Source organism: Oryzias latipes, chromosome 2 (assembly GCF_053564925.1).
Source record: "Oryzias latipes strain Hd-rR chromosome 2, Olatipes_Hd-rR_3.1".
NCBI lineage: Eukaryota > Metazoa > Chordata > Actinopteri > Beloniformes > Adrianichthyidae > Oryzias > Oryzias latipes.
Genome location: NC_136238.1, coordinates 39526546 through 39541576, shown reverse-complemented (window position 1 = coordinate 39541576; position 15031 = coordinate 39526546). Strand labels below are relative to the sequence as shown.

The following is a 15031-nucleotide window of genomic DNA, read 5'->3' as shown; positions in this document are numbered from 1 at the left end:
AATTTCTGTTGTAATTTTCGTTTGATTGTTTTGTTTGTTTCACTGCTGATCGATCAAACGGGTGTTTGTGTAGCTGTTAATTGTAAGACTTGCTTTGTGAAGTCTTCATGTTATTTCTGAGAGGCAGGATTGTCACTTTCACGTGTTTCTTCCATCTGCCGACGGTGTCGCCGTTTCTCATTTCACCCGTTTTTGTGCGTACGCCTGGGTCAGAGCTTGCGTGAAGGACCGCACATTTTCCCGTCAAGTTTGCTTTTTATAAATCTCAACTACTGCGTAGAGAGTGGCGTACGCCTTCTTTTGTGCGTACGCAACGTTTATAAATGAGGCCCCTGGTCTTACAGTTGCTGAATATGTAGCCAATAAAAATTCGATAGTGATACCCTACTTTGTTCAACATCGATTTTCACGTCAATTTGAAAATGAGCACATCTTTTTTCCCAAACACACCAAGGAGAAGGAGTGGCTTCGTAAGAAGCATTTCAAGGTCCTGGAGCGTTCTAGTCAGTCTCCAGATCTCAACCCCGCAGAAAGTCTTTGGAGGCAGTTGAAAGTCTGTGTTGCCCAGCGGCAGCTCCAAAACATCACTGCTCTAGAGGAGATCTGCATGGAGGAATGGGCCAAAATACCAGCAAAAGTTTGTGAAAACTTGCAGAAAACGTTTGACTGCTGTCATTGCCAACAAAGGGCATTTAACAAAGCACTGAGTTGAACTTTTGTCATTGATCAAATACTTATTTTCCACCATAATTTACAAATAAATTCTTTAAAAGTCAGACAAAGGGATTTTCTGGATTTCTTTTCTCATTTTGTCTCTAATAGTTTACCTATGATGAAAATTACAGGCCTCTTCCATCTTTTTAAGTGGGAGAACTTGCACAATTGGTAGCTGACTAAATACTTTTTCGCCCCACTGAAGGTTGGCATAAGAAGAATGTGAATGGGTGAATGGGACTGCGACTGTAAAGAACTTTGGGCCTTAATATATATAGAGAAGCGGTCCAGAAGTACACGCCACTTACCATTTACATATGACGCCCTCCTCCTGCGTCTCCCACAGCACACTTTAAAAAGGGAAATTATCCGATGTGTCAGCTGCCCTAAAGGTGCTTAGAGCTTCAAAGCATCTGTTTCTCATCCCGTCCTCGAAGCTCTGCTTTGAATTAGTTTGTATTTTTTACTGCTTTCTGGATTGAGCGCATGTGGCAAAGCAGCTGGTCCGTCCGTCACAGCTTCCCCCAAAAAGGTGCAATTTGCTAATCAGTTTTTAATGAATATTTCTACCGAATTTTTGTTTGCTTTCGTCACCGTTTTTGAATCTTGACGCGTCACGGTCACACCACCTGAGGCATCGCGACGAATGACAAGAACTCCAGTTCCCTCGTGATAAATGCTGTGACGTAAACCTTTTTGCTTTTGTAGGGATCTCATTTGGCGTGCTGAAACAAGTCACTGTACACAAAAACTGATAAATGATGATGAGCTTGGCTGAACTGAATGGACACATGAGGCAAGAATCCATCACATTTGCAGATTTGTAAAGACCGGCGCACTTTACACTGACACGGCGTAGGAGGACACGGTCGTGGATGGCCAAATGACCGGCGCATTGGATAAATATGTGAGCTCGACTCCAAACCTTTGCCAGCGCTTCACCTCTCGATGGATCCTCGATTAAAGTGACTGATTCACCTCTTGTGTGGCCAGACGTCGGTGTTGTTACACAAAGCTTGACGGTTTTTCAGACGTCACGCCACATTTCTGGGAAGCTCCCCCCACTTTTGAGGATATGAAAAACAAACGTTCTCTTTCCTCAGACCTTTCATGGTCCAGGATCTGGATGTTCTAAAAGGTTCTGTACTCTACAAATGTCTTTAAAACCCCTTGAGTCCCTACTGGACGCAACTTTGATGGCATCCAGACCACCTCAACTGGAGTCATTGAATAGGCAAGAGACTCAAGGACGGAGCTCTACCCAAACCCATGAAGGTCAAACGTCACAGTGAAAATCTTTGAAAAATAATTAAATTTAGAGCTTGTTTTTGAGATATTATTTCTGAAAGCACCTACCTACGTTGGACACAAACCAGAAAGTGCATCAAAGTAATAACCTATAGGGGCCGACTACAGAGGAGAGCAGTTTCCCATTCACTCCAGTGATAAAAAGTTGAATTTTCTAAAAAATTAATGATCTTTTTTATTTAAAAACGTTATTTACTTTTCTTGAAAAATGTGTGTGGTAGTAGGGCTCCAAACTCTTCAGAAGCCTGCCGGAGGTCCCTATGGGATCTAACAGGACATCATCATCTGCAAAAAACCAAGTACAACTTTTGCTTTGGATGAATCCAAAGAATTTTGATCAAAAACATTGAAGAGGGTTTTAATGACCACATTTCAATGAGTTCCTGTATCTCATCGTCATGGTTACTAAACTCTGTATATATCCGGTGGGCGTTTTGGTTCATTTGTTCCGCTCCGAGCACGGAGCCAATCCAGACTGAGGAAACTCAGAGCGAACCGGAGCTCAGTCCGATTGGAAACGGACCAAGACCACCTTAAAAGATGATTCAGAGAGCGGTTCTTGGGCCACTTGGGTGTATTCAGACTCAAAATTAGTTCCGGATTATTATATTTTTTCCTTTTTTTAAGAAGAAAGAAAGAAAAAGTGACCCTTGTTGTTTACCATATATATAGATGGATGGATGGATAGATAGATATAGCAACTTAATAACATAACGTTGAAAAATTAATTCAAAAATGTTGTTAATTTTATCTAGTAGCAGCAATATTTATTTACATGAAAATGTTTAGTAATTTATTAACTAAAAAAAAACATTTTATATTATTTGCACGGTGTCGCTTTAAGAATATATTTTGGTAAAACCATTCAAAGTTACAGTAAACGGTGTTTAAAAGCGCCACAAGACCTGCATGACCTTCTTAAGGTCCTCCCGATTCAAACCTCTGTTCACAGCCTTGCCTTCGTTTCTCTTTTGCCCTACATCTGCTCCACCTTAAATATTTCCGCCCTCGCGGGCCATCGACACATACATACAGTACACGGTGAAACCGCGACAGGAACGCGCCGCGGCAGCAACGGCTCTGTCAAATCAAAACCGGGGTTACGCGCAGCCACAGAAATCCCTTAAAAAACTCACCGCTGATTATTTTTAAACCGACTTCTTTTTTTAATCGTCTGTTTGTTAATATACTTTTAAAAAAGTCACAGAAACTACGCGCTCGCGCCACTGTCTGGAATGAGGAACCGTCTGACAAAGTTATTCGGTTTGTTTTAGCGGAATACAACGTTTTTTGAGGCGTAAATAAGGGACGTGAAGCGGCAGCAGATGTTCTACTTCCAGCGTATTTTGACGGCCATAAGAGTGTCCTGAGGGGCTCCGTACCTCGCTCTTCAATTCCCGAACAGAAGAGACTTCTTTTGAGTGGCTTGGGTTGACTTTTATCGCCATGCTGTCCGGCACCGCCATGTACGCGGTGAAGAAACGGAAGAAGCCCGTCCAGAAAACGTAAGTTCTCAACCTCATAACCGCGGTGTATTCCTCCGCGCCTGCTTTTGAAGTCAAAGAAAAATATTATTAAACTTGATAATATCACTTTTTATGCTTCAAATGTTTTACTAACACGATGTTTTAGGGAACAATGTTGTTAGGTGATTTTTAGTCACAACTTTGATGATTTAAAACGAATCAGTTCATGTTTTGTGTCGAAAATTGAGAGCTAGGTCAGTGTTTTTGACTTTCCTGCCGCGTGCGCTTAAAGTCCACCGAGTGAAGAGGTATCCCCCGCCCCCCTCCCCTTGTTTCTTCTTATCAAATCCCAAAATATTTGCATGAAGCCGTGTCTGAGTGTGCGGTAGAGGCGGAGACAGCGAAACCCCACATCAGTGAACCTCATCACACCGCTTTCTCGTGACTTTTGATCCACGGCGCGCGCGCGCTCGCTCGCTGTGGATTCCCCCTCAGCGAGGAAGCGTGCAGGGCCCCGACCACAGTTCACCCACCACCGGTTCACCAGAAAATCATTCATGCCTCCCGAAGGCTGACGCGCAGTGGCGTCATCAAATTTGTGTTTGTGCTCTGATGGACTTGATAAAAACGTGTATTTTATGTTCTACTAGGTTTTTAAGGCTGACTTTTGGTTAATTCCATTGTACATTAGTTGAAGTAGTACATAAGGGCTTTGACCCATTTAAAACCAAATTATGATCTAACTATTATTTCAATATCCTTAAAATAGTTGAAACAAACATCATGGACTGTATAGGAGAACTGGACTGAGTCTGAGTGATCCCTCCCCCCTGGTGTTCCAAACAGGAAGGACCATTTGGATCCAGGAAGCCAAAACAGCTGTTACTCAGTCATTCTATTGGTCAGAATAACCATTCTTGCTCTGATACATTTGAAAAAAACAAACAAAAAAACAGTTTCTTGCTAATTAATAAATTTTTAAAAATAAAATAATTTTTTTTTTTTTTTAAAGTGACATATGCGCGTGGTGGTATGTTCATGAAAAGTCTTTTAGACATACGTGGAACGGTCGTGGAAAGCCAGAAATTTGAGTATGCATCTCACAAAAATCCGATTCACATAATATTTGCGTATAAAGTACGTAAAGAAAGTGCGTAATTCTTTACCGACCAAAAATTTTCAACAGCTCAAAACCCTACTTACGTAATCCGTCGGCTGAAAACCCTCGACGGTCATCAGCACACAGCGACAAACGCAAGAAACACGAATTGCATATATCGTGCATGTATTACGAAAGACCAACATTTCATACGTGGAAATTGCGCTTAATGGACGTTGTGCCAGATGGCCTTGACTAATCTGATGCCTAAATAAAAGCAATAAATGGCAACTCAATTGACTTTGTTGAAGCCGTGAGTAAGGCATTTTCTATGGGTGACATCATCAGTTCTCTTGTACAGTCAAGGTCCTGAACTCTTGACTGTCTTGTTTGTTTCTGTTAATGTTTTTAGGCTCTCAAAAGCGAAAAAATATCCAATCTTTGAGAGTTAGTAAGGAAACTCACAGAGTTTTTTTGATGTTCTGCTGTTTCAGCCATAAACCTGCCTTTCGATCCATGAAAGAATCCTGAAGGTTCCAAAAAAAAACACTTGTAAGGCTTCTAAAAGACAGAAATCTCTCACGACTCCTTAATGCCTACAAGAGTTTATACTGCGGGACTATCCATTACCCTGCATTTTAACGCACTTCGTACATGTGCTCACTACTTTTTTTACAATGTCAAATATGACGTCACCCATTTGGCGATGTTAGAACCTAAAATATGACAACATTTCATGAAGGCTATTTATGAACTGTTCTGAGGACGAAAACGGTGATGATTTACTAAAAAAAACCCATTGTTTTCAAATAGTAAATTGGTCAAGCGCAATGCATTGTGGTATGTACTCGCCAATCCAACAAGCATCAATATACACTAGTTTTTCTCAGATACTATTTCGGAATTGTAGATTCGGACGCCTCCGAAAAAATGGCGAACGTGGTAGGGATGCAACGACACACTTTCCGCACTATTCTGTTCGGAATTGTGATAACCCTGGAGCGGGGAGGGACACGGCCCATAGCTAAAGTGGTCATTTTTTAACCAATAATGCATTCTGTTTTATAGCTTGTGAAAGAGAACTCCCTTGCCTTCTATTTCAAATTTGCAATAAAGTCAATGTTTTGTCGGTGATTTCAAACATTTTTAACAAAAGTCGTATCAATCAGTTTTTTATTTATTTATTTAAAACACGTTGTTGTTATTATTAGCAATGAACAATAAAGGAGAATATGGTTTAAAAAAGGGGGGTTTTTCAGGTTACAGATGGTTATCGCATGGTGTTTTATGAGGCTTTCCATGTTCTTTTAATAGAATGCAATTTTGAATCATCAAGCCACAAATTACTTTTGATTTTTTGTTAGTTTTTTTTGTCGAAATTCATCAAATGTTCTGATGAATTCTGAGAATTATAACCTATTTTTAAATATTGTTCAGTTAAAATGCATTGGTATTTAAACTTTTTTTTTTAAATAACCAAAATGATTTAATTCCTGTTTTAGATGTAAAGTTTGATGAATTTGTGTGGGTTTAAATCGGTTGCTCAGTATTTGGCAGCTTCACTAACCCCCTCAGGTTTCACATCGCAAAAACAAGACGCAAACTTTAGACTTGAGCGGCCGGTCCGGTCCTCTTCAGGCCGCCAAGACTTTCGGCGCTAACAGAACCCGGGGCCTTGCGCGGAGACCACCGCTGCATCCAGCCAGAGCTGCGGTTTCTGCATGTGTGTATGTGTGGCAGTACCTGCATTAATCATAATCAGGACGTGCAAGGAGAGCGCTCTCACGCAATGTTTCCACGAGGGAGGAGGAAGGGAGGAAGGATGGCGTAATCTGAGACTTTCTCCTCCTCCTCCTCTGACTGCCACAACATACTTTTTTTCCTGTCTTTCTCTCTGTCTGTGTGTGTTTTTTTTTCTTTTCTCTCCCTCCTGCTTAAATTAACATACTTCTGTGTCACGCAACCGTTATGTAAGATAGCCATGTTTCGGGTTTCAAGGAAAAGTGGTTGAAAGTTTGTCTTTTCTTCTTTTCCTTTTTTTTGTGGAGGGGTTTGGGTAGTGATTGCGCTCGTTTGAGCGGCGACTGCGTTTAACTCAACCCCCACCACAACCACCGCCACCACCGCCGCCTTTATGTTGGCTCCTTAAAGCAGAACACAGTAAAGTCACCAAATAAAACAGCAAAATAAGGCAATTCTGGACTCCCGTCTTCTGGGTTGACCTTTGACTCCTGTGTATTTTGAGATCTTCATGTTTTTGCATACAATGCATGTTCACGCATGTTTGGAAACCCCCAAATCCACTTCTGTTCACACGTGTACCATGCTCCTACGGTGAAGCCGTCATGTCATTAAAATAGTGGATCTGCGTCTGAGAGCTTGTTGATTTTGAAAGAGGAAGCAGGTCTTCTGCAGACGTTACTGTTTCTTTCAGAAATATAGTCTTATTTCTGCTGCATCAGAAAGAATTTCCCTCTGAAACACAAAGTTTTGCTCATCTACGGAGGTGGAACCTAAGATGTCTTGAACAAATTGCACCTTCGGGTCAAGATTGTCAGGAATAATTCGTCAAAATTCAAATTTATATCGAAAACCAAAGAGGTAAAACATGAAGTCATTCCAGAGCAAAATAAACTAAGTTTGAATCAATTGTAATCTGTAAAAAACACGTTTTAGGTTGTTTTGCTCTTCAGCGCTTTAAAGAGTCAAATTTAGTTTTACTTTGTCACCTGGGAAGATTTGTATCCTGGTGGAGATATTAACGTATTATTGTGACGAGAATCGTCCAATTGTCTCATGGACTCTGGTGAAGCCCTTTGACCGGGAATTTTCTGTGGTAGGCGGCGCTCAACAAATCTGTCAAGATGTTCTAGTACGACCATGCTAAACTGTGATTTGCGCCTCTTGATGGATTGTTGGAGTACACTTGAATCACAAAGCAGTTCACTAGAAAAACTTCCCATCAACTCCTCCGCTAATTATCTGCCTCTAGGCCCCTGTAGGCCAAAGGTAGCGTAGCCGTACATCATTGTTTGACCCTTGTTTGCTCTATAGGCCCTACGATCTGGTGCTCCTTTATCTCTGAACAATATGCCATATTAGTTATGAAAATACTGTATATGAAGGATGAATATAAAGAAATATAATATACATTTATATAATATATAAATAGTTAAAGTGAAAAAAAATACAATATGTAAAGTACCAAAAATATATTGTGTTAAAAATACGGTATGAAATGTGCAAATAAGATAAGTACAAAAAATACAGTATACAGTATTTAAAATTATGCAAAATAATGTATTTAAAATATGAAAAATATGGTTGGTAGTGTGCTGTATGTCAAGTTAGGAGAATATTGTATATGAAGTACGAAAAATACAATGAGTAAAGTACAAAGACTATGTTAGGTGTAGCACAAAAATACTGCTTGGAAAGTAAAAAATAAAAAGATATGGAAAGAACAACAAATCTAAAATGAAAAGTACGCAAATATGGTGTGTAAGAAATAGTATGTAAAGTTTGAAGTTAGTTTCGTAAACACTATGGTATATAAATTGTTAAGGTGGTGATTTGATGAGATTTTTTTGTCCATCGGCTCTGGATGTAGAGTCTGGATGGAGCCTCTTTTATCAGTTTTGCTTTCATAATAACAGCCAAGCACCTGTCATCTTTTTTAGCTGAATTCATTGGTTGGCCCAGTAGGGTGACCTATTTGAAAGTGAACCCGAAGCCTTAGTGCATTTAGTCATAGTCAGAACCTACAGTAGCGTCTGCTTTCATGGAAACGACTCTTAAAGTTTGATCGCCAGGCGGCGCCTCGGACGTTCATCCGGGATGCTCTGTGGATCCAATGTTTGGGTTGGTGGTGAAGTCAGAGTTTCATCATGAGACCGACAGCCTGAGTATTGTCGCTGAGTCTCTTACAGAGGACCTGGAAGTGTCAGAAAAAAGAAAACTGTTATGGTTGCATCATCGATGGAATGAGACATGCATACCAGCTAATTCTTCTTAAATATTTCAAGGTTATAGAGACTTGACTGTTCGCTCACATCTTATATGCTCTACCGGTTTTAGATTGCAGGTATTACACCGGCTCAGATGTCTGCTTCTCCAGTCGTCCGGCTTTGTTCTGCTATTCCTGCAGCAGGGAGCGAGGGCCGACTTGGTTTTTTAGTTTTCCATTGTTCCAAAAAAAGAAAATAAAAATAGGTGTTGCAGCCTGGTTAAGAGACAAGGTGCCTTTGTGTGAAGGCAGGGGTGTGTTTTTTTCTTTCCTTTCAGCACAACCCCTTACACACAAACGCTGGGTTATCGCATGTACACGCCCCTTCCAGGACAGATCTGCCAGATAAAGTGAGGAGCAACAACACTCATTGTTCTCGCAGGGAGTTGCACCATCAGGAATGCAGTGATAACTATCTGGCTTTGATTTCAGGTCTGTTTGTCGTGGATTATTATTGGAAGCAGATGTCTCCTGCGGTGTGGTGGTTCAGGTGCTTTCATGTAATGAGAATTTAAATGAAAAGAAAAAAAAAGCATGAAATATCCCCACCACCTGCTTTTGTCGGATCTTCTCGAGTTGCACAGGAAACTGCGGTTGTCGTATTTCTGCCTCATTTTCTTAAGCTCAATGGTTTTAGGACAGTTCTTGTCCTCTGACCATTTACTTTATTTAACTGATGGGAAAAGCTTGTCTAACGTCTGCTGAAAGATTAATTATTGAGCCCTGGTGTGGTAAAGACAGCCCACCTTCCTTCCCGTTAGCACTAAATGTTGCAGTTCCTCAAACGACCACTAGGAGTTGGTGTCGTTGGGCAATTTCTCATTTCCCCCTCCAAGGAAGAAAAAATTGATTTTACCAGGGATGAAACGACTCAATTTAGTCACGATTCTGTTCAAACTTCGATGTCTAGGTCATGGTTTTGCTTTTTTTCGATGTTTGATTCGTGTATTACAAAACTACAACATCCATCCATCTTCCTCCGCGTATCCGGGTCGCAGGGGGGAGTAGTCTCAGCAAAGATGCCCAGACTTCCCTCCCCCGGCCACTTCCTCCAGCTCCTCTGGGGGGACCCCGAGGCGTTCCCAGGCCAGCCGAGAGACGTAGTCTCTCCACCGTGTCCTGGGTCTTCCCTGGGGCCTCCGCCCAGTGGTATATCCTCAGAACACCTCCCCAGGGAAGCGTCCAGGAGGCATCCGGACTAGATGCCCGAGCCACCTCAACTGGCTCCTTTCTATGTGGAAGAGAAGCGGTTCTACTCCGAGCTCTCCGCGGGTGACTGAGCTTCTCACCCTATCTCTAAGGGAGCGCCCAGCCCCCCTGCGGAGGAAGCTCATTTCAGCCGCTTGTATTCAGGACCTTGTTGTTTCGGTCATGACCCATAGCTCGTGACCATAGTTGAGTATTGGAACGAAGATTTGAGAGCCTCGGTTTTTGGCTCAGCTCTTCACCACAACAGACCGGTACGGCGATCGCATAACGGCGGACGCTGCTCCGATCCGCCTGTCAATCTCACGCTACGGTCTTCCCTCACTCCTGAACAAGACCCCAAGATATTTGAACTCCTCCACCTGGTGTAGGGACACTCCACCCACCAAGAGATGGCAAACTACCTTTATCCCGTTGAGAAGCATGGCCTCAGATTTAGCGGTGCTGACGCTCATCCCAGCCGCTTCACACTCGGCCACAAACCTCCCCAATGCACCCTGGGTGCAAAACTACATTAATGAAGTCATATTCAAAAAAATAATTTCTTGAATTTCGTTTCAAGCTGTGAATGCAGATAAATGCAGCGAGCCGGCTGCAATGAAAAGCTGTCCGCTCTCTTCCGCTCCTTTAACTGGGACGCAGCGCCGGGCGAGTTACGCCATACTTTTGGACTGTAGGACTTAAGTTTGGCCTGACGAGTCTGCCTGCACTGTTCTTTGGAGCCGCACGGCAACAAGACGGACTCTGACAATGACCAAAAAGAAGCTGGTAGAAATTTAGACCAGCTGTTCATTTAAGATACAGAAGATGAGGACTTTGATGGTTTTTGGATGCTGATTGATGACAGAAAAAAGAAAAAATGAATCACAACCAACTCAGTTTTGTGCTCGCTGCCTTTTTAAAACACACACTAGGATGCACGTTTTACCAGTATGTGTTAACGTTAAATACAGAAAAAAACATCCATAACTGAAACTGCACCGTTTAATCCAGTGCTGCTGTATTGTGGAGAGGCGTGTGTTATAGAAAATAATATGGCTTTAATTGCATGTTTGTGTGTGTGTGTGTGTGTCTGGCAGCTCAGTGTGTGGTGTGGCTCTATGACTATTACAGTTAGAAATTTCGGCTCGTTGTGTCAAACTTGTCCGCCACCCCTGTTTGTGTTAGAGGCTTTAATAGAGTTAATAGGCTTTAATAATATGTAACGTGGATTAAAACGTTAACCAACGACCCAAAACCAAGGTAAGAAAGTGCAGCAGGTTTTTTTGTGCTGTAAGTTTTTGTCATGTGAAAATCACTGCATTTGTTACCGCTTTAATTCAAATTACAGCTCTTATCGATACTTTGAAGATGAAAAATAAATAAATAACAATTTAAGAACAAAGTTTTTATTACCTCATTATGCAACAACATTGTTTTTTTTAAAAAACATTTTACTTTATACATTTTAACAACTTGAAAAGTAAAATACATGAAAAAAAAAAAAAAACGAAAGTCGGGGCGATCTAGCGCAGATTTAATTAATGTTATGCGCGCCGCGTACTGTCTGAACAACAGCCCCGCCCCCCACACACACAAATAGCCAGACAGACCTCTCCTCTTCAGCGATAATTGCGAAATTAACTTAAATAATTAACGAAAAATTGACTGACTTGGTGAGTTAAATATGTCAGACAACGTTTATATTTTGTGGGACACGAAAAAAATGCGACTTCTCCAGTACCGATAGCAGAATCGTTGAGGTCAGATCTTAACGATACTGCGGTCTTAAACAAGGTTGCCCCAGTGCTCATTCAATACCGGGGCTCGGTACCCATCCCTATTCATGACAGCTCTAGTGGTCACGTTGATGGTTTAAAACCAGATGTTTTGGTTTTACTGGAGCTCAAAATTGGGCATTTCTAGGATTGTTTGTCTCGTACAATCGGCAGGTCTACTGTTCATTTTTGGCATTCAGATTTTGATGATAGTCAGAGATTCTCCGTCTACTCATTGACTATTTGTACTAAAATTGTTTACAACACTGCCCTTGAGCAAACAGATGCTTCAATAGTGTGAAGAACAACAAGTCTCGTGTGCCCTACCTTTGACTTCTTTGGGGTAATCTGTAATCTCATTTTCCTAAGGACCTTAGAGCACTGTTACCAATTTATTTCTCGTCATTTTTAGTATACAAAAGAATTTTTAGTTTAAAAAAGTTTGCAAATGTTTTGCTCTGGTAGCCAAGATACACACAGTTAACGTTTTAGAACCATTTATCATCCAAACCAATCAGTTCAAGCTGCTGGAGTTGAGTGTAGGCATAAGAAAAAACAAAGAAAGGGATTTATTTGAGTTTAAACGGGTTTGTTTTGTTGGACAAAGTGTTGCTTTAGTTTCTGGCTTTTCCAAGAACCTTCTACCGAAGGCGGACGATCCGACCGGAGATCGGATAAAAACGAAGAGACTGGTTAAGACTTCTGTAACCATGGCGATGACCCATAGAAGCAAGCCTACACCCTCTCTAGGCGTCCAGCAAAGCCCAAGTGCTGGATTCTCTGGTTGTTATTTCAAGTCGACTTAAGGAGTTTTAGAAAAGCTTCGGAGTTTCAGATTTTAGCTCGTAACTTGACCGTGACCCTAAAGGCCAACAAAATCCCCTTTGACATGAACTCCCACCTTCAGCGGCTTATCTGGACCTACGTGCCTGAACGCACCGCGCCGCCAATCAGAAGTTTGTGTAAACACGCAGAACAGGTCCGGCTAACGTGTGTTTACAGAACCCGTGTTACACCTGGTTTCATTCAGTCTAAACTCTGTCATTGTTTCTCCTGGAATCTGTCAAACATGAAACAAAAGAAGTCAATTTCCCAGCAGGCGAGTCCTTTAGCTCATCTTTGTCTTCATATGGTTCATGGAAAACGTTTCAACTATGACAATTTAAAACTATGACATTGTAAAAACTAGGGGGGATGGATATATTTTCACAATTCCCCCCCAAAAAAGAAAGAACACGACATTTTGACTGCATATTTACTTTCCAACGCAACTATAACTTAAGCTAAATACAAATAAGGTATGTAGCAGGTGGCAAATCCCTTCAAATGTAACTTTTCTTTTATTAGTATAGCTATTTTAGTCAAATAGTCAATAGTCAAGTGGTTGGGTAGTTCGGTTGGTAAGGAATCCAGGGTTTGATTCCCGGAGGGTAATTGCTGGGGTGCAGTTACCACATCAATGGCGAGCAATTAACATCACCTTGTGGGGGTCCTTGGGCAAGACCCTTTACGCTACTGCCTCCCAAGCACGGTTCAGCTGCATCTCACCGCTCCCCCAGGGGATGGGTCAAATGCAGAGAAGAAAGTCCCCATTGTGGGATAAATAAAGCATCAATTATTATTATTAGTATGTTGTAGATGTAAGCATCTTCAGTTAAACAGGATTTATATACAGTGGGGGAAAAAACATGAGAGGTGTGTAATTTTCATCATACCTCAATGAGAGAGTCTCTATGAGAGACAAAATGAGAGAAAAAGATCCAGAAAAATCACATTGTCTGATTTTTAAAGAATTTATTTATAAATGGCGGTTGAAATAAGTATTTAGTCAGTGACAAAAGTTTAACAATACTTTGTTATATACTCTTTGTTGGCAATGACCGCAGTCAAAGGTTTTCTGTCAGTCTTCACAAGGTTTTCACAAATTGTTATTTTGGTATTTTGGCCCATTCCTCCATGCAGATCTCCTCTAGAGCAGTGATGTTTTGGGGCTGTTACTGAGCAACACAGACTTTCAACTCCCTCCAAATATTTTCTATGGGGTTGAGATCTGGAGACTGACTAGAACACTCCAGGACCTTGAAATGCTTCTTAGGAAGCCACTACTTCATCATCTGGGTAGTGTGTGTTTGGGATTGTTGTCATGCTGAAAGACCCAACTAGGGCTGCACGATATGAGAAAGACTCACGATATGCGATATTGGTGATTAATATTGCGATAACAATATAATTCGCGGTATATAAACAAATAGCAAAACAACCAAAAACATCATTTCCATTTCACTGCAACAGTTTAAAAATTATACTCCAAATGACCCTCGTCGACACAGGAGGCAAACATCAAACATAAAAGGGCTCATCTGAATGATCAACAACGTAAATGGGTCCTTCCGATTGGTTAAATGCATAAAGGGATTTATTTCATTTGTTCAATATTTCAAGCTGCCATGAGTTTGTTTTAGCACATTTAAGGTATCCATTTATTGCGATTTTTGCCGTCTTTTGCGGTATGCATATTGCACAGCTTAATGTCGCGATAACGATAAATTTGCGGTATATTGTGCAGGCCTAGACCCAACCATGTTTCATTTTTCATGTTCTTGCTGATGGAAGGAGGTTTTAACTCAAAATCAGATGATTCATGGCATCATTCATCCTTTCCTTTACACGGATCAATCATCCTGGTCCTATTTTCTGAAAATCAGCCCCAAATCCTGATGTTTCCACCCCCATGCTTTACAACTGGTATGGTGTTCTCTAGATGCAACTCAGCATCTACTTACCTATAGCAGATTCAGTCTTCCCAGCCTGGTTCAGGTCAACAGTTTTGTTTCTGGTGTCCTTAGACAGATATTTGGTCTTGGTGGAGTTTGGAGTGTAACTATTTGAGGTTGTGATCAGGTGTCTTTTATAGAGATAATGAAGTAAAACAGGAATCATTACAAAACAGGTAACTAGTGGACAACAGAGGATCTGTGAGAGCCAGAAATCTTACTTGTTATTGACCAAATACTTATTTTCCACCAATTTACAAATAAGTTCTTTAAAAATCAGACCTTGTGTTTTTTTTCTCTCATTTTGTCTCATAGTTGAGGTTTACTTATGATGAAAGTTACAGGCCTCTCTCATCTTTTTAAGTGGGAGAACTCGGACAATTGGTGGCTGACTAAATACTTTCTTGCCCTGCTGTACTTTAAGAAACAAGGAAATCATCGCATCATCGGGCTTGAAAAGTAAAAACACCTCTCAGAAGTTAATCGCAGGCAAACTTAGTATATTAACTAACCGCACGATTCCAGTAGGGACCCGATGCGGTAAACTGTTTAAACCGACCGTTTCTTGTTTTAATTTTCGAAGAGTTCATTTTGATTTCTTGAAATAACTTTTCATTCATTCATTCATTCATTTTCTGCCGTTTATTCCCTTTTCGGGGTCACTGGGCTGCTGGAGCCTATCCCGGCTACTTGTGTGCAAA

At 41.1% G+C, this 15031-nt stretch overlaps 1 protein-coding gene and 1 long non-coding RNA gene across 2 annotated transcripts in view; one reads left to right on the top strand and one right to left on the bottom strand.

Annotated features, from left to right (window-relative positions):
- Positions 1 to 3010: 3010 nt before the first annotated feature.
- The window catches only part of LOC101174729 (aryl hydrocarbon receptor), a 54795-nt gene continuing 42774 nt past the window's right edge, over positions 3011 to 15031 (top strand). Inside the window, exon 1 of the mRNA XM_011481447.4 lies at positions 3011 to 3527. Within this exon, the coding sequence (XP_011479749.1) occupies positions 3469 to 3527 (59 nt within the window). The 5' untranslated portion in view covers positions 3011 to 3468. The remainder of the gene's footprint in view (positions 3528 to 15031) is intronic.
- Positions 6853 to 10025, bottom strand: LOC105355186 (uncharacterized). The gene is made up of 2 exons (XR_909666.3): positions 8640 to 10025; positions 6853 to 8521 (listed from the first exon to the last, which is right to left on the bottom strand). It is a non-coding gene; the product is annotated as an uncharacterized LOC105355186 (long non-coding RNA).